Source organism: Nymphaea colorata, chromosome 10 (assembly GCF_008831285.2).
Source record: "Nymphaea colorata isolate Beijing-Zhang1983 chromosome 10, ASM883128v2, whole genome shotgun sequence".
NCBI lineage: Eukaryota > Viridiplantae > Streptophyta > Magnoliopsida > Nymphaeales > Nymphaeaceae > Nymphaea > Nymphaea colorata.
In genome coordinates, this window is record NC_045147.1 from 11,742,166 (window position 1) to 11,768,653 (window position 26,488).

The 26,488-nt window shown below is 38.8% G+C and overlaps 2 protein-coding genes across 9 annotated transcripts; both read right to left on the reverse strand.

The window, feature by feature from the left end:
- Positions 1–1,208: 1,208 nt before the first annotated feature.
- LOC116262611 ((-)-isopiperitenone reductase-like) lies at positions 1,209–5,241 on the reverse strand. Of its 6 annotated transcripts, none has more exons than XM_050079838.1 (6): positions 5,193–5,241; positions 3,777–3,857; positions 3,075–3,252; positions 2,625–2,693; positions 1,703–1,888; positions 1,209–1,531 (listed from the first exon to the last, which is right to left on the reverse strand). In XM_050079838.1, the coding sequence occupies exons 3-6, from the start codon at positions 3,249–3,251 to the stop codon at positions 1,337–1,339; spliced, it is 627 nt and encodes a 208-aa protein (XP_049935795.1). In that variant the 5' UTR covers position 3,252; positions 3,777–3,857; positions 5,193–5,241; the 3' UTR covers positions 1,209–1,336. The 6 variants fall into 6 exon arrangements, with proteins under 6 accessions (XP_049935795.1, XP_049935794.1, XP_049935793.1 ...); XM_050079837.1 differs by having other exon boundaries at positions 5,154–5,206; XM_050079836.1 differs by lacking the exon at positions 5,193–5,241 and adding an exon at positions 5,138–5,185.
- A 3,622-nt stretch (positions 5,242–8,863) lies between these two features.
- LOC116262854 (short-chain dehydrogenase/reductase 2b-like) lies at positions 8,864–13,598 on the reverse strand. 3 transcript variants are annotated; one of them, XM_050079834.1, is made up of 6 exons: positions 13,309–13,598; positions 12,890–13,090; positions 12,589–12,669; positions 10,623–10,796; positions 10,459–10,500; positions 8,864–9,506 (listed from the first exon to the last, which is right to left on the reverse strand). In XM_050079834.1, exons 1-6 carry the CDS (start codon positions 13,309–13,311, stop codon positions 9,129–9,131), a joined length of 879 nt encoding a protein of 292 aa, XP_049935791.1. In that variant the 5' UTR covers positions 13,312–13,598; the 3' UTR covers positions 8,864–9,128. The 3 variants fall into 3 exon arrangements, with proteins under 3 accessions (XP_049935791.1, XP_049935790.1, XP_031498235.1); XM_050079833.1 differs by having other exon boundaries at positions 8,867–9,506; positions 12,797–13,090; XM_031642375.2 differs by lacking the exon at positions 10,459–10,500 and having other exon boundaries at positions 8,870–9,506; positions 12,797–13,090.
- Positions 13,599–26,488: the final 12,890 nt, after the last annotated feature.

Below are 26,488 nucleotides of genomic sequence, written 5' to 3' on the forward strand. Positions count from 1 at the left end.
ATATTTGACTCATACACGACCAGATATTTTATTTGTTGTCAGCTTGTTATCCAGATTCATGTACAATCCATCATTACACCATTTGGGGGCAGCAAAACGTGTTTTGCGTTACATCTGTGAAACTACTGAATATGGAATTTGGTATAAATCATATGTTTGTTTTAACTTACTTGGTTACACTGATAGTGACTGGGCAAGAGCTGTAGATGATCGAAGGAGCACAAGCGGTTATGTTTTTACACTTGGATCAGGTGCTATATCGTGGTGTTCAAAGAAGCAAAGTACAACGGCATTATCATCTTCAGAAGCAGAGTATATTGCTGCATCTGCAGCTACTTGTCAGGCAATTTGGATGCGTCGAGTTTTGGAAGATCTTGGTCAAAGTCAAACTGAAGGAACACCAATTCATTGTGACAACAAGGCAACTATAGCAATGACAAGAAATCCGATTTACCATGGACGGACAAAACATATTGAACTTCGTCATCATTTCATTCGTGAGATTGTTGGTAAAGGTCAAATCGTGTTGAAGTATTGCTCAACCAATGAGCAAGTTGCAGATGGATTTACAAAGGCACTTTCATACCCAAAATTTATGAAGTTTCGGTCTCACCTTTGTGTTTCAGACTTTGCATTAAGAGGGAGTGATGAACGTTAATGCAAAATTAATGCAACTGCCTTTATGAAGAAGGTGAACGGTTTAACTTTTGGGTTCTCCAAAAGTTCCATCATTCCACGACATGTGCCCCTTCACCTTGCCTATTTTAATTTTCAGTTTTTTGTTTTTAATATGGTCATTATATTTTCAGTTTTCTGTTTTTAATATGTCCATAATGACCATAGTGGAGTTACCAAGAGTCAATGTCATTTATTTTTCAGTTTTTTCTTACATATATATATATATATATATATATGGTCCTTTTGGTTGGCTAAATATGTGAGAGAAAGCATTTCAAGTGTGCTCCAAATTTTTTAGTGTTGTGTGCTCTTATCACGTGCCATGCCTTTGTGATCACTTGTACAAACAAGTGCTCGATTAGTGTGTTGTGTTCTTGTGTTGTGTCATTCATAGGGGCATAAGAAGAGGAAGTGCAGACAGGTCATTCCTTTTGCTAATAGAAAGAACATAGTTGTTTCTTGAATACCAAGTTTTTAGTTATCCTCAAAAGTCGGCATCCTTCCTTTCCAGGAAGTTGTGACCGGAAGAGCCGCCGGCAGGCAGAAGAGCAGTGTGCACCAAATTCGCAGTACCTTCGGCCGGAGAGGAGGCCGCCAGTGCCAAAGGTCATGTCAGTCATCACATAGCGAGGGTGCACACTGTTGACACAAGCCCGATTCAAGGGCCAAAAGCCTCGTGTATGCGTTCAACGCAATCTTGGAGACAGAATAAGAGGGAAACTTGATGGGCCATTTCTCCATGCCCTGTTTGGATTTCACATTGGAACATGTCTAACAACTCATCAATCTTTTGCTCTGTCAACCCCCTTGTATCGGTCAATTGTTTCCTCAACTCATCATCCCTGAGAAACGGCTAGCATCATTGTTGATTTACTGTCAATTTTATATATTTATCTTTGGTTTAAGAACACTTGGAAAACAAAAAAAAAATGATTTGTTTACTACTTGCAAATAGAAAAAGATAAAAAAAATCGTATGAGCTTAGGGGGTTGAACCAGGGAACAAATTAATGTTGGAGACTTACAAGCAGTAGTCCGTAGACAGAGGAGACGTTGACAATCCCGGGCTTGTAAGAAGAGGGGCGCAGGAGAGGGAGCAGCGCCTTGGTCACCCTGTTGGTTCCGTAGAAGTTGGTCTCTATGCAGTCCTTAGCCGACTCCTGCTTCACCAGTATCCCGTTCAAGCATGGAGGATTTACCTGTGTATAATCCTTTTCTCGAGGAGAAAAGTAAAAAAATTAACACATGTACAAACACACATACACTCGCTCACTGTTTTCAAAGAAGACAAGTCTTTGACAATTCCTTCAATTAAGGAAACTTTATATATATATATATATATATATATATATATATATATATATATATATATATATAACTATATATATATATATATATATATATATATATATATATATATATATATATATATATATATATAGTTATGTTTAACAGGATGCATCCCATATGTGGTTTTTTGGCCCACTTCCAGTAGCCCCTGACTTACTTCTACCAGGTGTCATGCACACAAGCTTGTGCACCGTGCACAAGCTTGGGATTATAACCAGGTTCCCAAATCTTTATGGGATAAACGGCTTGAGTTATATTGTCCTGTCGTCAATTGTTTTAGTTGCTCAGTCGTTATTCATTTAAATATCAACACCCTAAATTTTCTGATCTAAGCCTAAATGGTTAGGTAATCTATTCATCTATATTGAAGAATTGATCTAAACGAATAATTCGTTGTACCGAATCCTTGCTCACAGTATGCATTACATAGTGTTTAAATGGTCAGAAAGAACGTTGCCACAGTTAAAGTTGAAGCTTTTCCACAAAATGTGCAGATGACGTCTTCCTCAGTTTATGGTGGAATCAAATAAAAGGGAACTGGTCCTCCCAACAGATGGGCATGCGATTTTCATGAACTAGGAGAGAGGGAGCCGGCACCAGAAAGGTTCTCATGTCTACATTTTCCAAGAACTTCCAATCAGCATTTAGAACAGCAGCTTTGTTTACCTGCATCAACAATATATTTTCTGCTTAATCAACCTATGAAAATTAATATACCTTTGCTTCTTATTTTAAATGAACTGTATGCCAAGACGAGCAAAAGAAACTTCATGATTAATTGTTGAGCGAAAATTTCGAGGAAACTTTCTTTCACGATGCTTGATACTTGATTGCCCCTACAAAATAGGAAATCAATCGAACACCAGGGTTCGATACTCGAGCGCCTTTCTTCCCTCTTGCGAGGAAGATCTGAACATACAAGGAATTAATTTCTTTCATACTTCCTGTCTATTAAGTTTGGTTTCTGCTGTCAATTGATTTTTATTGAAAGCGTTTGATCGACACGTAGGGGCGATGGAAACCTAACAACTTTTGGTTTCCGCTTACCAGATTGTCGATAAATCCAACATGTAGCTTCAACCAGTCGACGAAATCCATCACACTCTGCTGTTGAGTAATATCCAGAGTGTGGAAGATGACCTTCTTCCTCCCCAACTGTGCCGCCTCTTGCAGGAACTGTTGAGCAGAGGCTGAAAGTTCGTCTTGTGGCCTACGAGCAGTCATCCTTCACATATAAGAAAAGGAATTCAGCATCTCTTCCACACATGCGGCAAGTGGATTTTTGTAAGACAACTTTGAAATTTCGATATAAGGAAAGGAACTCAATGGATAGAACCCTTGCTCCATGCATTACATATTGTTTAAATGATCAGTAAGATCGTAATTTCAAGTTGAAGCTGTCAGTTCCACAAAACTCTCATGCTGCAAATCGCGCGGTCCACGACGCTTTTTTTCCATTCAAGACAAATAAAAGGATATTGCCTTCCCAACGCAAGGACGACATCTTGATCTACAAACTTTATATATATATATATATATATATATATATATATATATATATATATATATATATATATATATATCTGTAAAATTTTAAAGTTAATTTATCATTAAAAGGACTATAAATTGTTATAAAACCATTGTAAACTATCACTAATGCTAATATAATGACTGTTATATTCTTAAATTTTAATCATCCAGCAACATTCACATGATTGAAATGTATCTGAGATGAGCTTAAGAGAGTACCACGATGGTTCTTGTGTCGATGTTGTTCCTTTCCATGAAGTCCCAATCTATCACTGAGTTGGTAACACCAGCATTATTTACCTGCAGTTGAAACAAATACATCCATCACCGAACGAAACCCCCACATACGTAAACTTAGCTCAACATGTATTTTTTCATCGGGCCGGTTTGATGGGCAGGAAAAGCACTGTAGCTCTAAAAAAAATTCAAATTTTTTTAATTTTTCTTGCTTATCAAAAGTAGAGAAATTTTTTTTACCGTTAAAAGGTGGAAATGAAAATATATTTAAGAAAAATGTTTCCAAGTACAAACATTTTTTCGGAATTTTTTTTTTTAACCATTAGGAAGAAGAAGGATGCCGAGGAAGAAGGGAAGGATGCCGAGGAAGAAGGGAATGAGGAACGAGGAGGGAGGAGGAAGAAGGGACGCAGAGGGAGGAGGAAGAAGGGAAGGAAGGAGGAGGATGATGTGGAAGAAATTCTGAAACGGCGTCCCAGGTGGTCTCAGGCCTGACAGAGAGGACCGCAGGCAATGATTTTTAGAAAAATCAGGAGATCTCCTAAAATCACGAAACTTGGTTCTCAACAAGAGCACCAGCCACGCTCCAATTTTGAGAGAAATCTGAGCACTCTCCAGCAGACTGTTGAGATTGAAGATTCGGGACGCCTGTCGCCTGTGACGGAGTTCAGTTCTGGGCGTCGCCGTTTCCCGCCAGATCATCTCCTCCAGTTTCGTGGTCCGTGGTCCGACCAGCTTCAAAATTGGTAGATATGATCTCCTAGATGTTACAGATCGAATGACATGGAAACCAACAAAATATCCGAAAAAGCCTTGGAAATAGGAACTGGTCGGTGGAAAGACAGGGCAGAGCCTGGGTCGTCTTTCACTGCTTGAATCTTGCTCTACACTACTACAATAGCCGTGATTCCACCTTCCATCCACAGATTAATCCGAGGGGAATCCATTGGCCCCAAAATCCCCAAGAACGATCAACGAATGAGTTGCTGCCTCCCTTCTTTCTCCTTCCTCCTTCCCTTCTTCCTCCCTCCCCCTCTCTTTTGTTCCTCTTTCCTCCTTCCCTTCTTCCTCCCTCGCTCCCTGTTTCCTCTTTCAGCCACATCTTTTGATCAACCCACCATTTCCATCGATTTTTCCTCCCTCGCCATCAAACAATGAAATTTATTTTCAAAAAATTAATTTCAAATTAACAAACACAACGTGGTTTTGAAAATATAAAATTTTATTTCTCATCTACCAAATTTATAAATAAATTTTTAAAAATTTCTTTTCAAAAACATACTTCTAGCCATCAAACACAGTGAAACCATCATTTTTCTTTCCTAGCGTATGAAAAATTTTACCAGAATATGGACCAACCAATCAAGTGATTTCAACCAATCAACGAAATCAACACACTTTGCTCTTGAGTGGTATCCAGAGTGTGGAAGATGACGTTCTTTCTCCCCATTTCTGCTGCTTCTTGCAGGAGCTGTTGAGCAGAGGATGAGAGTTGTTCCTGGGGCTTACGAGCAGTCATGATGACGGTCAGCCCCTTGCCTGCGAGCTGCCGGCATATCTCCAGCCCGATCCCTCTGTTCGCTCCCGTCACCACCGCCACCGTCTCCCCACTCCACCACTCTGCTCCCTCTCCTGCCTGCAACCAAGAAAACGGAGGCCATGTACCTGTGATTTCGTGTAGCATGCATATATAGAAACAGGGCCTCTAATTACAAATTGAAGTGAACTCTATGATCAAGTTCCGCAGAAGCAGACGAAAGCAACACAAAGATGGAACGACACCCAACGAAGCACCTAAGCATATGCTCTCTCTACATCCTAATCAAAGCAACTAAAACTATTCATTTCTCTCACCATTGTGGTCGGCCTTCTCTACCTCTCTCACCAAATGAAGCAGCAGGAACCTTAATGGTCAATGAAATGGAGAGCAGGATTATGTACGCATATATATAGGCCAGCACCAAGTGGACCAATATGTTACTCGTGCAAAATTTGGTGAAGATACCACTTTAATCGAAGCCTTTGCAATCTCTTCTTCACATTTTAAAAACTTTAAAAAATTATATGTAAACCTAAAAAAATAGTTTAATATGTATATAAAACTTAAAAGTTTTTATTTCGACCATATTAAAATTGAAATTATAGTTTGATTCTTGAGACAAAAAAATTTCTAGAGTGGGCCAGATGTCGAAACCAGTGGACAGATTGTCTTCCACTACAAGCGGACGACGACGAACATAATTGTGTCTCCCTGGCTGAGGGGTATGCCCTGTCGCATTTATCCAAATATCAATAGATAAATAACATAATTTGTTTGGGCTGGCATGAGAAATTGCTCCTACCAACCCACACCTCCACATTGGCCACATCTTATTGCCTTAATTTGTCGGCAGCTTGAATCTGAACCCCATGGAGCCTAACTTGAACCATATCATATACGATCCGTATAAGGTGATTCCAGTAAGGTCTTTAACCTGACAAATTGGAGTTGGCTAAGTGGGTTAAATATAATGTTACTGTTGCATGCATCTATTTCAAAAATACTGTAAATTCATGCAATACTTTTTAAAAGTGTATGATGAATCTAACTAATTTTTTGGTTAGATGCATGAGAACAATAACATTATTATTATGTTATTGTTTCCAAACAGTTTTTTAAGAATCGATTGGCAACCAGAACATTTTTCACCAAAACATTTTGAAAATGTCTCATAAATCTGGTGCCTAGTTGAAATCTACCATAATATCTCTGATTCCAAACAGCCTTTTTAAGAGTATTAATTGATGCAAGAAACGTTTTTCATGCAAAAAAATATGTGTTGGTGAAAGACAAAAAAAAATTCTCCACCAAAAATATTAAAAAAAATGTTTCACCCGTTTTCCACGTGTTCTGAAATGCGCTTACCAAATGTCCTTAAGGTTAGGTAGGAACACACGGGCCACTGCCTTTATCAGCTGACATAAATTACTTATTTATATACAAGTGTCCCTTAAACTGTTAGTGACATTTAGCTAGAAATTTTAGATTACTCGCCGCAGTTCTAAGAGGCTATATTCAAAATGTAAGGTGGTCTCGGTCATAGCAAGTGGGTCCAATGTAGGGGCGATGCATATCCATACAACATCTTTATGTAATATGGTGCATATCTGTATACATCCTCTATAGTCTAGATATGCGTTGCAGAAACCATCTCTTGCTTACACGAACATTTCTAAAAATCTTCATTTGGCATTGTAAAAGTTTTTGAAACATAAATTTGGCTCTCCTTAAAAAAATTTCAACGGTTTCTTTGAAAATTTTCAGCCACCCAAAAAAAAAATTGTGGTCAATGCAGCAAAAACAAATTAATCTTCGAAAGAGAGGAAGAAAGAACAAAGTGAAGAAAGCAGGTTAGAAAAAATTATTTGGCAAGTCAAGAAAATAGGTTAGAATATAGTTCCAAATAAAGTCAAGGAACTAGTCTTTAGATTGCTTGGGAAACATTTCTGCATTAGAAAACTATTCTTTGAAATTAAAAGAGAAAGTAAACTTGAAAATTACGTTAGAAAATGCCAACTGTTTGAAGTTGCTCTCTTTTATAGTGCAAACACGTCCCTAGCTTTGAAATTGCTTTTGAGCACGTGCCCATGAATTTTTCACCAAGGGGGTTCGAATAATAGTTTCAAAATTTTAACAACATATAATTTTTTAAAATTCTTAACAATTACATCTAAAAATTTTGTTTTTGAAATTTTGAGAGGGGCCAAGGCCCTGCCATCCCCTTGGCTCCGCCCCAATTTGAAATTGTTTTTTGAAAACACTATCCTGAGGGCTGGATTTAACATAGTTTTTTGAAAGGTTTTCAATGTAGATAGATCTGAAATTTTTTTTGGAAGAGTTTCAATTGAATTTGAATTTTATTTGAACAATTTCCAACATGAGGTTCAATTTGAAATTTTTGTTGAAAGATTTCCAACACGAGGGCTGGATTATTTGAAATTGTTTTGACAATGTCAGCTCAGAGATTGGATTTGAATATGGATTTTAAAACCATTAATCCAGAGGTTGTGTTTGGAAAAAGATTGTGAAAATGCCCGTTCAGAGGCCGGGTTTGAACTGGACGTCAAGTAGAAAGGCCAAGAGCTTTCAAACAGATAATCAAATGGCTGATGGGAACCATGCAGACAAAGGAGGGGCACCTACATACGAGTAAAATAAATTGTTCAAGAAACCAATGTAAAAAAAAAAAAAACATTTGCCAGACTGTGTGGGCGGATGCCCACACAAGCCCAATGCATGCAGACTCACCATTGAGTTCTGATTATAGCACTACCAAAGGAGAATATTTTATGTTTGGGACAGGAATGAGTTCAGTATGTTGCTTCGTGTACATAACGAGTGTATGATGAATGTGGATCATACTTTCAAAATTCATATTTACTTTAATGTCTTAACATTGCATTGTGTATAACCAATATTCTTAATCATGTTGTTATCTCATATCTCTGTTATTATCTCATATTCATTATCTCATACCCATTTTCTTATCTTACTCGTATCATTATCTTGTACCAATGTCATTATCATTTCTATAGTATTTCATACACAAAATAGAAAACCAATCCAACACCTGGGTTCGATATTCGAGCATTTTTCTTCCCTCTTGCGAGGAAGATCTTAACATACAAGGAATTAATTTCTTGTATACTTCGTGCCTAATAAGTTTGATGGACGAGGGAAACCTAACAAATTTTGGTTTCTGGTTACCATGATGTCGATAAATCCAACACGTAGCTTCAACCAGTCGACGAAATCCATCACACTCTGCTGTTGTAATATCCTGCATAACAAATAACCTGCATCGGTTACCCTACTCCCAAATTTGGTGCAAAAAACTTTAGTAGTATCTACAAAGTACAAACCCAGCCAGTTTTGGAACACAACAAATATTTGGTTTCTTTTAGTTACTTGATTTTTTGACACAGTTACAAGGTTTAATAGAATAACAAAACAATAAAATGTCATTTAAGAGAAGGTGAGTGCAAATATTAACCAAATTTGCGCAGGTTCATGAGGTTAAGACATACTTGAGCATGAGACATGCCTTAACCTCGAGCAGTATCCAACTAAATTAAATCCAACCAACACATGCATGGGACATTTAAACGTTATTCATGGAACTACAATCGCATGACAGTAATTCAACAAATGTCCAAACAAGAAAGATGGAAACTAAGGATGAGAAGGACTCAGCCCGTAGATAGAAGTCTACTGATCCTTAGGTCACCTATGACAAAAAAAATCAATCGACGGAACACATTTGCTTCTTGAATGCCATAAGTTTTTAGTTATCCTCAAAAGTCGGCATCCTTCCTTTCCAGGAAGTTGCGGCCGGAAGGGCCGCCGGCAGGCAGAAGAGCAACGTGCGCCAAGTTCGCAGCCCCTTCCGCCGGAGAGAAGTCGCCGGAGCCAAAGGTCATGTCAGTCGTCACATAGCCAGGGTGCACGCTGTTGACACAAGCTTTGTCGCCCAATTCAAGGGCCAAGAGCCTCGTGTAGGCGTTCAACGCAATCTTGGAGATGCAATAAGAGGGAAACTTAAGGGGCCATTTCTCCATGCCCTTCTCCGACTTCACGTCGTCAAGGAACATGGCCAACACACCGTCGATCTTCTGCTCAGTCAAGCCCATCGTGTCACACAGTTGCTGCCTCAACTCCTCGTCCCTTAGATGCTGTCACCACCATTGTTGATCTACAGTAAAAAACTCTTTCCCAAGAAATATTCTGATACAATGGAGAATAGTAAAGTGCATGGCTAGATTTTTTTTTCTAAGGATGCAATATATAATTTTCAGGATTGATTCGACTAAATTAAAATTTTTAGAAATATTGAACGGTAGATTTTAATTTTTCATAAACTGATGGAGCCATGGCCCCTGCCCTCGATCATGATATATATGTTATGGCCGCAGGGACCACATTATGCATCAGAAATTAACAAAATGTGCTATTTATTAAATGGAAGGCCCCTTACCTTATAAGGATAAAAGCTGAACAAAATTTCACCGTATTAAATTACCAAAACACCCCACAGTAAAACGTGGGAACAAGTTTTTCCATATTAATGGCATCACATGGAAAATGTCTTTCAAGGGATGCCAATATATCCAATTTGAATCAGATATCCGATCGAAACATAAAAAATTCAGGTATAGAAAAAACTTTTATGTCCGATTAAGATAATTGAATCGGATTCTGATTTAAGAAATGACGTTTTCGGATTGAAGTATATATAAATATCTGATCAGATTCAGATATGAATATAAAGATTGTATTCAGATCGGATTTGAATGGTGAAAGTTGATTTCGGATTCGGATATGCATTTTGTTCATTCACATTTGAATCCAAATTTGAGTCCGACTATATGAACATTTGAAAGAGGAATGTACTTAAGAGTATATGTGGTTCAAATCCGATTTGTTGACATCCCTATCCATGGTCTGGACATGTACGCGCTCGTAGCATATGTCCATCTCCAGAATGGGTGGCCTCCTCATTAATCTGAAAGGAAACAACAAAAAATTTGTTGGGTGAGCTCAAATATCGGACCGACCCACATGGACGGTTCGGTCATACTCGATTTGAAATAATGGAAGAATTTCATGTTAAAGAATTGGACTTACACATGATAGTCCATAGTTGGATGAGACGTTGACAATCCTGGGCTTGTAAGAAGTGGGACGTAAGAGAGGAAGCAGCGCCTTGGTCAATCTCTTCGTTCCATAAAAGTTGGTCTATACTCGATTTGAACTAATGGAAGAATTTCATGTTAAAGAATTGGACTTACACATGATAGTCCATAGCTGGATGAGACGTTGACAATCCTGGGCTTGTAAGAAGTGGGACGTAAGAGAGGAAGCAGCGCCTTGGTCAATCTCTTCGTTCCATAAAAGTTGGTCTCTATGTTGTGCTTTGCCGATTCATACTTCTCCGAAATCCCCTCCGTCCATGTAGGATGTGCCTGTGTGCAAAAAGTGAGTGGAGAGAGATCAGCAAATCAGTATTGCACAAATCACTTAAAGTTTTATATGTATATATAATGTGGTCGAATTGCTAAAAAGATTAGAAAGTGTCACTAAAATCTTTAGTCACCGCCATTAGTGATGATTTGTGGTTTAACTAAGAGTTAATTGTCTTTTTTAGTGAAAGGTTATAATTTTTTATTCATTTGGCAACATCAGAGGCAGCCAACTGATTTCAATTCTGGATGGCTAAAACTTTAGAAACCATACTTATACATATACACTAGAATAATCTGTCAGTCTGCAACAAAAATAAATCGCTTAAAATGTTGTTATATATAGGAACTTTCAAGAAGACCAATAAAAGCTAATTAAATGGCTTGAGTTCACTTTACTCGATCAAGTTCATCTTGTTTGCCTAAACGAGTTATCTCAAATCTTTCTGCTGTCATTTGCCCACACAAACGAGGTAGCACGTTTTCCGTTACCCCAATCAAGCTCTTACCTAATAGTCATCATATATGGATTGACTTAGGAGCTTGATGCAGTTAGTCGCCTTTTCACTTACAAGCAAGTGATGCTGAGTGTGTGCATGTTTGAGCTTCCAACCCAAACACCCATGGGCAGAGCCAAGAATTTTTATAGCGAGGGATAGTTTTAAAACGTTTAGAAGGCTGAAATATAATTTTTAAATATATATATATAAGATAAATGAAGATTTTTAAAATTTACATGCAAATTGTTAAAAAAAAAATTCTTTAAAGGGGTGCCGGTGTCCCTGCCAGCCCCCTTGATAACACTGTTTGGGGTTACTTAAAGATCTTATTGTGAGTGTGACTTTTTAATTTGACCAAATGGAGGCTGGTTAAATGACGAGAGCTCGCTTAAATCCAGCTTACCTTGTTTGCCTAAATAACTTGCTCGAACTTGTCTTGTTTTACAAACAAGCTAAGCTTGGAGCCTTGGATAGGTTTTGAGAAGTTGAGATGGACAAGCCGAATTCAGTAGTGAACGCTTGGTAATGGAAACCGTAACATGTCCCAATGTTAATACACATTTCATTAAACTATCCTAGAATGAAACAGTTTATTCCCGGTTGGCATAACCACCAATGAAAATATGAAACAATTTGTTACTGTTTTCATTACCAACTTGTTCTGCACGTTACCCCAACTCTTACCTGACAGATTTTTTTGGAATCTTCCTCTCAGACCTTTTAAACTAATTAAAGGGGAAGAAGAAGATGCTTGACAGGTTGAAGAAATCTTACGGCAAGCAGCAGCACTCATTAATTTAAGATGGCATGAGACAGAATGGCATTAATAAATTCCGCCGCTTTGCCAGATAATATGGCAGCTTTTTATTGGGCTAATACTGTTATACTTTTTACTTTTTTACTATTTTATTTACGTTAAGACACAAAATAGCCGATAGGCTGACGTGCGTTGGACGATCTTGGAAAAATTCTTGAAAATCATTTCTTTTGACTATCTAACGATGCTTTTTTCTACAAAATGAAACATGAAAAACAAGGATACATGCTGTTGGATTTTTTAAGAAATCATTTTGATACATGAAAAAGAGATGGATGATGAAAGACAACTTTGGAATTTTGATATAAGAAAAGGAATTCAGCATCTCTTCCACGCATGGTGGATTTTTGTAAAACAACTTTGAAATTTCGATATAAAGAAAGGAACTCAATGCATAGAACCCTTGCTCAAAGCATTACATGTTGTTCAAATAATCGGTAAGATTGAAATGTATCTGGAGATGAGGTCGAGAGAGTACCACGATGGTTCTTGTGTCGATGTTGTTCCTTTTCACGAAGTCCCAATCTATCACTGGGTTGGCAACACCAGCATTATTTACCTGCAGTTCAAACAATTACATCCATCACCGAGCCAAACTCCCACATATGTAAACTTAGCTCAACATGTATTTTTTCAGCAGGGAAGAACGATCATTTGTCTTTTTGTAGCGTCTGAAAGAATTTTACCAGAATATCGACGAACCAATCAAGTGATTTCAACCAATCAACGAAATCCAACACACTTTGCTCTTGAGTGGTATCCAGAGTGTGGAAGATGACCTTCTTTCTCCCCATTTCTGCTGCTTCTTGCAGGAACTGTTGAGCAGAGGATGAGAGTTGTTCCTGGGGCTTACGAGCAGTCATGATGACGGTCAGCTCCTTGCCTGCGAGCTGCCAGCATATCTCCAGCCCGATCCCTCTGTTCGCTCCCGTCACCACCGCCACCGTCTCCCCACTCCACCACTCTGCTCCCTCTCCTGCCTGCAACCAAGAAAACAGACACCATGTACCTGTGATTTCGTGTAGCATACATATATAGAAACAGGGCCTCTAATTACAAATTGAAGTGAACTCTATGATCAATTTCCACAGAAGCAAAGCAAATCAACACAAAGATGGAACGACACCCAACGAAGCACCTATGCATATGCCCTCTCTACATCCTAATCAAATCAACTAAAACTATTCATTTCTCTCACCATTGTGGTCGGCCTTCTCTACCTCTCTCACCAAATGAAGCAGAGGGAACCTCAATGGTCAACGAAATGGAGAGCAGGATTATGTAGGGGGTGGGCATCGGGTCGGCCCGTTGGGCCCCAAACCTGGGTCCGGGTCCGGCCCGATGGAGGGAATGGGGAAGAAAGGGAGGGCGAGAGGGGGAGGAGGTGGAGGCGGAGGGGAGGGAAGGGGGAAGAAGGAGAGGCAGAGGGGGAGGGGAAGGGGAAAGAAGGAGAGGTGGAGGAGGTGGAGGCTGAGTGGGGGAAGGGGAAAGAAGGAGAGGCGGTGGGGAAGGGGGAAGAAACAGAGGATGGGGGACCGGAGAAGGAGGAGGTGGAGTCAGTGGCGGAGGGTGGGGGCCCTACCCCAAGAAAATGAAAAAGAAAATTTTAATTATAAAAATTTAAAAATTTTATTACTTCTATATAATATTTGGATCCGGGTTTAATTTGGCTCTACCTGTATCCAACTCCAAGTCTCGAACCCACAAAACCTGGCCCACCCCCCTTCGCTTTGACCTGTTTCAACATTTGGGGGAAAACACCGGCTGCGCCAGAGAGAGACGGAGAGATTAGAGAGTGCGAGGGGGGAGAAAACGAGAGACAAAGAGAGAGGGACATGGTCTAATAGAGAAACACTAGTGAGAAAGGGAGCAGTAGGAGAGACCAAGAGACAAGAGAGCAGTGACTACTGAGCACGCTGTTGGCTTCAGGAAGAGGTGGGGCTGTTTCCTGACTTTCTTTATTTTAGTGGTCTTCATTTTTGTTGGATAGTGAATTATGGTGGGGCCGTTTCTTTCATACTTTAGCTTTTCTTTTTCTTTTTCTTAACCTTTTCTGTCATTTTCTTTTTCTCTCCGTTTTATGGTGGGTTTCTAATTTCTATTCGGCACATTTTTTATTTTTTAACCTTGATCTTTCACTGTGAATCTATTATTGTCTCCTGTTGACCTCTTTTACTGTGTTGCGCTTAAGTCTTAACTCTACTGTTGCCCTGCCGTGTTCAGTTCCTTCTTAGTTCTTCCTAATCTTTGTTTATTATGTGTGTGTGTGTTAGTGTGTGACAGTGTGAGTTTTGTTCTTTCCTTTAACTTAATCGTCAAGATTTCCTGATGTTGAACAACTAACCTTTATTATGTGAATGTTGCCTTGCCAAGACGCAGCGAAGATTCATGTTTGTGTGTGTGTGCTATGCTATACAGACTGATTGTCGTTGCTTTGTCTTTCTAGATGGAAGCTTTGGTTATGAAAGAAATTTGCAATTTTTCAACATGAAATTTACACATTCCTTATACTTTATGGACTCCTCTTCCACATACAATATTGTTTTGGATCAGGAGGGTGTTTGTTCAGGTTGAAGAGCATGATAGAAGTTGTTAAGGAAATAGATGTCAAACCGTGTGAAGCATTAAGGAAAGAGGCAATCAAGGATTACCGTGTGGAGAAATAAGGCAAGAAAATGAAGATTGGCAATCAGGAATTGCCGTGTGAAGATTCATTCCAGCGAATGAAGATTTTCAAATGATGTAACTCCTTAACATATGTATAGCTGCCTCATCACGTTGTATCTAGTTACCATTTCTGTATCAACCGTGTAAACATTATAAATACAGTGAAAACTCTTGCAAAATAAATAACAAGAGATTTACTCACTTGCTTGTGTCGTTTCTTCATGGTATCAGAGCCAGGCTTCATATTTTCTTATGCAGCCTTGGTTTCTCTGCGCGGTCATCGGATAGGTCTCTCTTATCCAAATTCCTGCTGCTCTTCTGTTCAGCCATAGTTCCTTTCTTTTTCAGCGTACCTGTTCTGCAGCAAACCGTCGCCAGTGCCTTCCTCTGATTGTACCCAAAACCATCTGCCTGGAATCCTCTGTTTTTCGTCCGCCTCCCTTGCTGTTTCTTCTTCCTCTTCAACGTGTGAAACAGGGTTTCAGCCCTTCACTTCAAGAACCCGGCGCCTCCTCTGTTCTCATTTTAGGTTTACCCTACGTCGAGTAGAGGAGACCCAGCCGTCATCTCCAATCGCTCGCAGCTTGCCCGACGAGCTCTGCCCACTGCTTCCCAGCCGTCATCTCCAACCACTCGCCCACCATCTGCCCAATCGTCATCTACCCACTGCCGAACAGCCATCATCCGCCCACCGCTCGCCCATGCCGTCATCCGCCCACTGCTCGCCCCTGCTGTCATCCGCCCATCGCTCGCCCCTTGCCGTCATCCGCCCACCGCTCGCCCTTGCCGTCATCCGCCCACCGCTCGCCCTTGCCGTCATCCGCCCACCGCTCGACCCTGCCGTCATCCATCCATCGCTCGCCCCTTGCCTCACGAGCCCTGCCCACTGCTCGACCCCTTGCCCGACAAGCTCCTGGCAGACCACTAATCCTTGCCCTTTTCACTTCCGCTTCCTTCTCGTATTAAGGTTTTTCCTTCCCTTTGGCTGCGGCACCCTATTTTTCTTTTGGACATTATATTAAGCACATATTGTCGATTTTGGACTTCATTGGTGTCTAAGTACCATGGCTGCTCCGTCGCCTATACAATGGAACGCTGCTGCAGCGTTGGTCTCCATCAAACTCAATCGAGATAACTACTTGTTATGGCGAAGTCAACTAGAGTCTGTAATGGACTCTCAAGATCTTCTTCAATTTGTTGATGGGACTCAAGTCGAACCACCAAAGGAGATAACAAAGGACGGCAAATCTGAAGTAAATCCAGATTTTATAGCATGGAGAAAGCTGGATCGACTTGCATTAAGCTAGATCAAGGCAACGGTCACTGAAGCTATCTTGGGGCAGATTATGCGTGCCAAAACTGCCTATGATGCTTGGTCGACTCTTGAGAAATCATATGGTTCTCAGTCTCCTTTGAGAATCATGTTGCTGCGTAAAGAGTTGCTTCTTATCAAGAAGGGAAGTATGTCTATGCAAGCTTATCTAGATCAAATCAGATTTCTTTCGGATACTTTATCTACTGCTGGTCAAGAAATTTCTGATCAAGATTTAGTACAAGTCACACTTAATGGATTATCGTCCGAATATGAAAGTTTTATAACCATGCTTACTGGCCCATCATCATCAAATCTTTCATTTTCTGAACTTTTTGATCTTCTGGTCAATCAAGAAAAACGGCTTGCCCTACTTAAGTCGACTTCAATAAACTCGACTGAATTTGTTCAGCCAGCATCGCAGATTGTCAACCAAACTGCATTCAATGTTTTTTGTGGGCAACGCCGAGGCCGAGGATTTTTTCGTGGTCGAGGAGGAAGAAATCAAGGTGGTCGTGGATATCAATTTCAGGGACGTGGAAATCGGCCTCAGTCACAAATACAACCTGGTACGACCAATTCACAATACCAACATCCTCCTATTGTTTGTCAATATTGTGGACGGAAGGGGCACTCAGCTCGCACATGCTATGACATTCCACAAGCCTACTCTGCCATGAGTCTGCAGGACTCATTAAATGAATACTGGTACCCAGATACAGGGGCTACAAACCATACTGTAGCAAGTGATGATATGATGCACAACAAAGCTCCTCAGGATGGACAAGAAAACGTCATGATTGGTAATGGCTCTCGCCTTTCTATTAAACATATTGGTGATCTATTAGTTGATGTTGATGGGAATTCCTTTAAACTAAAGAATACTCTCCATGTTCCCACTATTGCTCACAATTTGTTATCAGTCGGAAAATTTACTACTGATAATGATTGTATTTTTGAGTTCTCACCATATGAATTTGTGATCAAGGATCGGCGAACAAACAGGATTCTTCTTCAAGGACCAAAGAAGCGTAATGGACTCTATCCCATTGCGCTTAAGTGAGCTAGCGAGAATCAAGAAAGAGCCGCCTTCAGCAGTTGGTTTTCACGTCAAAATAATGCAGCCTCATATGAATTATGGCATCGCCGGTTAGGACATGCGAATAAAAGGATTGTGAATCTTTTGAATACTAGTTGTTTGATTTCAATAAATTCTTCATCTCGAAAAGAGATCTGTGAATCATGTCTTGTTGGCAAAATGCATAAACAATCATTTCCTTCTTCTGATTTTCATGCTTCTCGAGTTCTTGAAGTTTTGCACATGGACGTTTGGGGACCAGCTCCAGTACTCTCCAAGGATGGTTTCAAATATTTTCTTCTAATAGTTGACAATTTCTCTCGCTACTCATGGTTATTTCCTTTAAAGACAAAATCAGAAGTGGTTGACTGTGTTTGCAATTTTAAGGTCTTGGTGGAAAATCAATTAAGTTCTAAAATTGCCACCATTCAATCAGACAATGGAGGAGAATTTTGCAACAAGGTGTTGGAGTCATTCTGTGAAGAAAATGGAATTCTTCATCGATTTTCATGTCCCTATACGCCCGAGCAAAATGGCATAGTGGAAAGGAAAAATCGACATGTTGTTGAAACCGGTTTGAGTATGATACATGACTCTGGCCTCGATTATAAGTTCTGGGTCGAATCTTTCAGAACGGCAGTATATATTATTAATCGGCTCCCGACTCTCAAGCTCAAACGAAAGACTCCTTTTCAATTGGTGTTTGACAAGGTGCCTGATTATACTCATCTACGAGTTTTTGGAGCCATATATTATCCACTGCTTTCTCTATCAAACAGCACCAAATTCCAACCAAGGACCACTCGATGCATTTTTCTTGGCTATGCAAGCAGACATAAAGGGTATCTCTGTTATGATACTACACTTCAAAGGACTCTTATATCTCGACATGTAATTTTTTATGAAAGTTTGCATATTGGGCATTCACCACCAACTTTTGATTCTTCTCTATGGATGCCCAGGGCTCAAATTGATCAAGGTACGTTCGATCTTGACCACAGCAACTCTCATAACATGAGCACTTCACTAGTCGAGCCGACATATCAAGAACATCTGCTTTCATTAGTCAATCCTGCATCATCACCATCTCATCACCAAAGTTCTTTTGTGCCACACGTCGTTGAACTTCCAGCCTCTCATTCAGACATGTCTGTCTCTCCTTTACAAGATCTTGCTGAAACTACATTCATACCACGACAACCAAGCCCGTTGTCACTGGTAGATAATCTTATGCACACACACGAGGCTGAAAATGGAGCAATACATGAACTTGCTGAAAGCTCATCTATCACTCGACCAGATCAGCATACTCACCCTATGGTCACCAGATCAATGACCGGTTCCTTGATACCAAAAACTTTTTGTGCTATATTCGATCAAAAGGAACCATCCTCTTTCAGAGAAGCAATCAAACATGGTGATTGGCAGCAAGCAATGAAGCATGAGATCAATGCACTCAAAGAAAATAAAACGTGGCGACTCATTCCCCCACGTTCTGACCTTCATGTCATTAGCTCAAAATGGGTGTACAAGATTAAGCGGAATGTTGATGGGACCATCGCTAGACATAAGGCACGTCTTGTTGCTCGTGGTTTTCTTCAAGAAGAAGGCATCAACTACTCGGAAACATTCAGTCCAACAATAAAACCCACTACTATTAGGGTTTTACTTTCCTTAGCCATACAATATGGGTGGCCTCTTCATCAACTTGATTTTGACAATGCTTTTCTTAATGGCTACCTTCATGAAGATGTCTATATGACTCAACCTGAAGGATTTGAAGATCAAAAACATCCTACTTATGTATGCAAACTGGAAAAAGCTATCTATGGTCTTAAACAAGCACCCCGAGAGTGGTATCAACGGCTCAGTTGTCATCTTCAAAAGCTTGGTTTCTTCATCTCACAATCGGATGTGTCACTGTTTATCTATTCCAAAGACAAACATAACATTTACATACTTGTTTATGTTGATGACATAATTGTTATTGGCTCGTCTCCATCTCTTATTGATTGGGTTATTCGACAACTCCAGGTTACATTTTCAGTAAAGGATCTTGGACCCTTATCGTACTTTCTTGGGATTGAAGTCAAAAGGACAGCACACTCATTATATCTATGCCAACATTCTTATATCACCAACATCATCAAACGTACCAATATGGCCAGGGCTAAGCCTACTGCTTCACCGATGAGTACTAGTAAAGACAAAGCATCATCTCCGACGTCCTTTGATGATCCTTCATTGTATCGAAGTGTGGTAGGGGCGTTACAATATGCAACCCTTACTAGACCGGATATAGCGTTTGCTGTTAATCGAGCATGTCAATTCATGCATTCTCCTACAATGAATCATTGGATCATGGTGAAGAGAGTCTTGCGATACTTGAGTGGCACCAGTCACTATGCTTTGCACTCCAAAAGATCGTCAACATTGCAACTCTGTGCTTTTGCAGATGCTGATTGGGCCGGAAGCCCAAAAGACCGAAAATCTACAGGTGGATTTGCTGTGTTCCGAGGAGAAAATGTCATATCTTGGGCTTCTAGAAAACAAAGAACTGTAGCCCGATCCAGCACTGAAGCGGAATACAAATCCCTAGCATGTGCAGCTGCTGAACTACTTTGGTTAAAAGCTCTTCTCAAAGAATTAGGGATAAATTCCTCATCTTCACCTGTTCTCTGGTGTGACAACATTGGAGCATTATACCTTGCAGCTAATCCAGTCTTTCACGCTAGAACTAAACATGTGGAAGTGGATTTTCATTTTGTTCGAGATCATGTCAATCAAGGAAATATCCAAGTTAAATTCATACGCTCCGCTGAGCAAGTAGCTGATGGAATGACGAATGCTCTCAGCACTGGTTTATTTCAATCATTTCGAGGCAAGCTAAACGTGGCTGATCCAACGTTCAGCTTGAGGGAGCATGTTAAGGAAATAGATGTCAAACTGTGTGAAGCATTAAGGAAAGAGGCAATCAAGGATTACCGTGTGGAGAAATAAGGCAAGAAAATGAAGATTGGCAATCAGGAATTGCTGTGTGAAGATTCATTCCAGCGAATGAAGATTTTCAAATGATGTAACTCCTTACCATATGTATAGCTGCCTCATCATGTTGTATCTAGTTACCATTTCTGTATCAACCGTGTAAACATTATAAATACAGTGAAAACTCTTGCAAAATAAATAACAAGAGATTTACTCACTTGCATGTGTCGTTTCTTCAGAAGTTACTTATGTTCAAAGCCCAAACATCAGGTAATGCATCTCTATTTGTTTCCACATTTAATTTTTTTTGTAAGGGACTTTTACTTTTCTTTATCTGTTTATAGTTGTTGCAATCATGCATGTTGGCATGATCATGCATTTCACTTCGATGTTTGTAATGGGCACATGGAATGTCCAAGTATTTCTTCCTACCCTTGCTGGGCTGTCAGAGTCCTCTTTCAAACTCAAGATCATCCTGCCTAAGACTAGGAGATAATACATTACAGTGGCCTTTCCCAAGGAAGGCTTAGTGTTCAAGATCTTGCTTGCAAATGGTTGTATGATATGCCATCAGGAAGCAGAGACCATTAATAATCTATTTGTTAAGTGCAAAATCACATGGCTAGTCTGAAAAAAGATTCCAGGTACATTTAATGTTTTATTTAAGAGGTCTACAACTCTTAACGAGTTGCTGCTGCTATGGTGAAAGAAGCGATTTAAATTGAAATAGGTAAGAACATGGGTGAAGGAAGCGATTTAAATTGAAATAGGTCAGAACATGTTGAAGAGTGAAGACTATCTTTCACCATGACAATATGCAACACTTGGAAGCAACAAAATTCTATCATCCAAGAAGGGGATAAGACAAACAATGACATGTTCAGAAATTTGAGGAGAGAATTTAAGATTCTAATGTGTGAGCTGGAATGGAGACCAAAGGTTAACCGGGGGATGCTTATGTGGTTTTCATCATTTGCAGTATGAGTGTGGCATCCATAGGAATTTATAAAAGTAATTTCATAAAGGTCTAACATCATTCTTTGTTTCATTTTTCAGACTTCATTCAACTCGTGGTAATTCGAAAAGCAAGTTAGCGAAGGGAGAAAACAACTCTTCGTTGTTCTACAGAGTGCAAGAGGTTCAATAGGTGAATATTGTATTCTTTATTTATTGTTTATAAGGTGGTTGGTTTGGTTCTAAATTCCTGCTTTTCATAGGTTAAAATTTTATTACTTTATTCGATGTGTATAAATTTTGTTCTCTATTTTGAATTTCAGTTTTTTTGTGTTAGCTTATTTAGAAGATAAAGAAAAATATTCAAGATTATTTCAAAAAAAAACAAGTTATTGATCAATTGGGAGAAAACCAAGAGTGAGAAAACAAAAATGTTGGTTGTTCTAGTCTGAAAGCTCTTGATGTTGTTCTTTTTGACTCAGATTCTCCACCTTTTAAGTATTCAAAAATTGAAACTATAGAAAGCATCGTGCGTGATCCAGGGTCGCGACGTCCTATATGGGAGATACAAATAAATAAGAGAGATTAAGTTATGCGATCAATTATGGGTCATATCAGCATAAGCTTCATAGATATCCAGTGTCAGGTCTTTCAAGTCATCCTCGTAAATTTCAAGGTTCTTGGTTTCAAAGATTTTCATGGTTAGAATATTCTCCAAAGACAGATAGTGCATATTGTTTACCATGTTATATTTTCAGTACTCCACATTCAAATGACAGTCCATTTATTACTGAAGGATTCAGAGCTTGGAAGAGGGTGGGTGGTATTGAGAGAACATGTGTTTTTCGTAGTCATAAAGGGACTAGTCAAAATTCACCTCATAATATGAATGTGTGAGGATTTAATGACTTAAGTCTTTAAAGCAAACATATTGATAAAATGATGGAAAAGTAAAGTTCAGAGCTTGTTTACAACGATCGCTTGAGATTGAAGGCATCTGTGGACGCAGTTTGTTGGTTAGCATTCCAAGCTTGTGTTTTTAGATGTCATGATGAAAGTTCAAGTTCATTGAATCAAGATAACTTTATTGAGTTCATTAAAATTTTAGCTAATTATAAGGACAGAGTTGCAGAAGTTCTTTTGGATAATGCCCCCAAAAATGCTAAATACACATCACCAACAATTCAGAAAGAAATTTTGCATGTTTTTTAAAGTAAAGTGAGAGCTAAAATTATAGAAAAAATTGGTGATGCAAAATATTGTATTATTATTGATGAAGCTCAAGATGAGTCCAATTGAGAGCAAATGGTTGTTGTTCTTAGATTTGTTAATAAGCAAGGTCAAGTTCGATGGCAGAGGGAGAGGGGGCCGCCTGGGCCATGGCCCTACCCCAAGAAAATGAAAAAAAAAATTAATTACAAAAATTTAAAAATTTTATTACTTCTATGTAATATTTGGATCTGTGTTTAATTAGGCCCTACCCGGATCCAACTTCAAGTCTCTAACCCACAAAACCGGGCCCGCCCCCTTTTGCTTTGCCATGTTTCAACATTTGGGGGAAAACACAGGCTGCGCAAGAGAGAGACGAAGAGATTAGAGAGGGCGAGGGAGGAGAAAACGAGAGACAAAGAGAGAGGGAGATGGTTTGATAGAGAAAAAAGAGTGGGAAAGGGAGCAGCAGGAGAGACCAAGAGACAAGAGAGCACTGACTACTCAACACCTGCTGGCTTCAAGAAGAGGTGGGGCCATTTCCTGACTTTCTTTATTTTAGTGGTCTTCATTTTTGTTGGGTAGTGAATTATGGTGGGGCCGTTTCTTTCATACTTTAGCTTTTCTTTTTCTTTTTTCTTAACCTTTTCTGTCATTTTCTTTTTCTCTCCGTTTTATGGTGGGTTTCTAATTTCTATTCGGCACATTTTTTATTTTTTAACCTTGATCTTTCACTGTGAATCTGTTATTGTCTCCTGTTGACCTCTTTTACTGTGTTGCGCTTAAGTCTTAACTCTACTGTTGCCCTGCCGTGTTCAGTTCCTTCTTAGTTCTTCCTAATCTTTATTTATTATGTGTGTGTGTCAGTGTGTGACAGTGTGAGTTTTGTTCTTTTCTTTAACTTTTTCCTGATGTTGAACAACCAACCTTTATTATGTGAATCTTGCCTTGCCAAGACGCAGCCAAGATTCATGTTTGTGTGAGTGTGTTGTGCTATACAGACTGATTGTCGCTGCTTTGTCTTTCTGGATGGAAGCTTTAGTTATGAAAGAAATTTGCAATTTTTCAACATGAAATTTACACATTCCTTATACTTTATGGACTCCTCTTCCACAGACAATACTGTTTTGGATCAGGAGGGGTGTTTGTACAGGTTGAAGAGTAGGATAGAAGTTACTTATGTTCAAGGCCCAAACATCAGGTAATCCATCTCTATTTGTTTCCACATTTTAATTTTTTGTAGGGGACTTTTACTTTTCTTTATATGTTTATAGTTGTTGCAATCATGCATATCGCCATGATCATGTATTTCACTTCGATGTTTGTAATGGGCACATGGAATGTCCAAGTATTTCTTCCTACCCTTGCTGGGCTGTCAGAGTCCTCTTTCGAACTCAAGATCATCCTGCCTAAGACTAGGAGTACATTACAATCGCCTTTCCCAAGGAAGGCTTAGTGTTCAAGATCTTGCTTGCAAATGGTTGTATGATATGCAATCAGGAAGCAGAGACCATTAATCATCTATTTGTTAAGTGCAAGATCACATGGCTAGTCTGAAAAAAGATTCCAGGTACATTTAATGTTTCAATTAAGAGGTCTACAACTCTTAAAGAGTTGCTGCTGATGTGGTGAAAGAAGCGATTTAAATTGAAATGGGTCAGAACATGCTGAAGAGTGAAGACTATCTTTCCCCATGACAATATGGAATACTTGGAAGCAATGAAATGCTATCTTCCAAGAAGGGGATAAGATAAACAATGACCTGTTCAGAAATTTGAACAGAGACATTGACATTCTAATGTGTGGATTGGAATGGAGACTAGAGGTTAACCGGGGGATGCTTATGTGGTTTTCATCATTTCCAGTATGAGTGTGGCATCCGTAGGAATTTATAAAAGTAGCTTCGTAAAGGTCTAACATCTTTCCTTGTTTCATTTTTCAGACTTCATTCCACTCGTGGTAATTCGAAAAGCATGTTAGCGATGGGAGAAAACAACTCTTCGCTGTTCTACAGAGTGCAAAAGGTTCAACGGGTAAATATTGTCTTTTTTATCTGTTTTTATAAGGTGGTTGGTTTGGTTCTAAATTCTTACTTTTCATAAGTTAAAATTTTAGTACTTTCTTCGATGTGTATAAATTTTATTCTCTATTTTAAATTTCAGTTTTTTTGTGTTAGCTTATTGAGAGGATGAAGAAAAATATTCAAGATTATTTTAAAAAAAAACAAGTTATTAATCAATTGGGAGAAAACCAAGAGGGAGAAAACAAAAATTCTGGTTGTTCTAGTACGAAAGCTCTTGATGTTGTTCTTTTTTACTCATATTCTCCACCTTTTAAGTATTCAAAAATTGAAACTATAGAAAGCATCGTGCGTGATCCAGGGTCGCGACGTCCTATATGGGAGATACAAATAAATAAGAGAGATTAAGTTATGCGATCAATTATGGGTCATATCAGCATAAGCTTCATAGATATCCAGTGTCAGGTCTTTCAAGTCATCCTCGTAAATTTCAAGGTTCTTGGTTTCAAAGATTTTCATGGTTAGAATATTCTCCAAAGACAGATAGTGCATATTGTTTACCATGTTATATTTTCAGTACTCCACATTCAAATGACAGTCCATTTATTACTGAAGGTTTCAGAGCTTGGAAGAGGGTGGATGGTATTGAGAAAACATGTGTTTTCCGTAGTCATAAAGAGACTAGTCAAAATTCGCCTCATAATATGAATGTGCGAGGATTTAATTACTTAAGTCATTAAAGCAAACATATTGATAAAATGATGGAAAAGCAAAATTCAGAGCTTGTTTACAACAATCGCTTGAGATTGAAGGCGTCTGTGGATGCAGCTCGTTGGTGAGCATTCCAAGCTTGTGCTTTTAGAGGTCATGATGAAAGTTCAAGTTCATTGAATCATGGTAACTTTATTGAGTTCATTAAAATTTTAGCTAATTATAACGATAGAGTTGCGGAAGTTGTTTTGGATAATGCCCTCAAAAATGCTAAATATACATCACCAACAGTTCAGAAAGAAATTTTGCATGTTTTGGCAAGTAAAGTGAGAGCTAATATTATAGAAGAAATTGGTGATGCTAAATATTGTATTATTGTTGATGAAGCTCGAGATGAGTCCAAGAGAGAGCAAATGGTTGTTGTTCTTAGATTTGTTAATAAGCAAAGTCAAGTTCAAGAGCGATTTTTATATGTTGTGCATGTGAGGGATTCTACAGCAATTACGTTGAAAAATGCAATTTCTACTTTGTTGTCTAAACATAATCTTAGTATTCAAGATATACGGGGTCAAGGATATGATGATGTATTATGTTCATTGTTTTGCTCATAGATTACATCTTACACTTGTTGCAGCTTCAAGAGAAGTTGTTGATGTTCATAGCTTTTTTAAACAGTTGACATATGTAATTAATGTTGTTAGTGCAAGCAGTAAACGTAATGATGAACTACGTGAAGCTCAAGCAAATAAAATTGCACTTAGAATTGCTATAGTTGAACTTCAAACAAAAAAATGACTTAATGAAATTAATTCACTACAGCGGCCTGGTGAGACTAGATGGGGATCTCATTTTTCATCTTTGTATAGTTTGATAAAAATGTTCGATGCAGCATGTGTAGTATTGAAAAATTTAAGAGACAATGGATCAACATATCAAATACGAGGTGAAGATAATTCAGCTTACAAAATGATAACATCATTTGACTTTGTATTTATTTTACATTTTGTACAAGAAATTTTGAGATAGAGTGATATTCTTTGTCAGGCATTGGAGAGGGATAGACATGACATTATAAATGCAATGACTTTGGTTTATAATTCAAAAAAGTTTTTACAAGAACTTAGAGAGACTGGTTGGGATTCATTTATAGATATTGTGGGAGTATTTTGTATGAGACGTGATATCTCCATTTCAGATATAGATGAACAATATTTTGTAAGAAGATCACGTTCCCGTTGTGAACGTAATTTCATTACAGTGAGACATCATTATCATGTTGATATTTTTATTACTGCCATTGATTCTCAGCTGGTAGAGTTGAATAGTAGATTTAATGAGAATTCTATGAAAATACTTCGTTTGATGTCGAGATTCGACTCTAGAGATCAATATGAGTCTTTTAATGCACGAGATACATACACTCTTGCACAGAAGTTTTATCT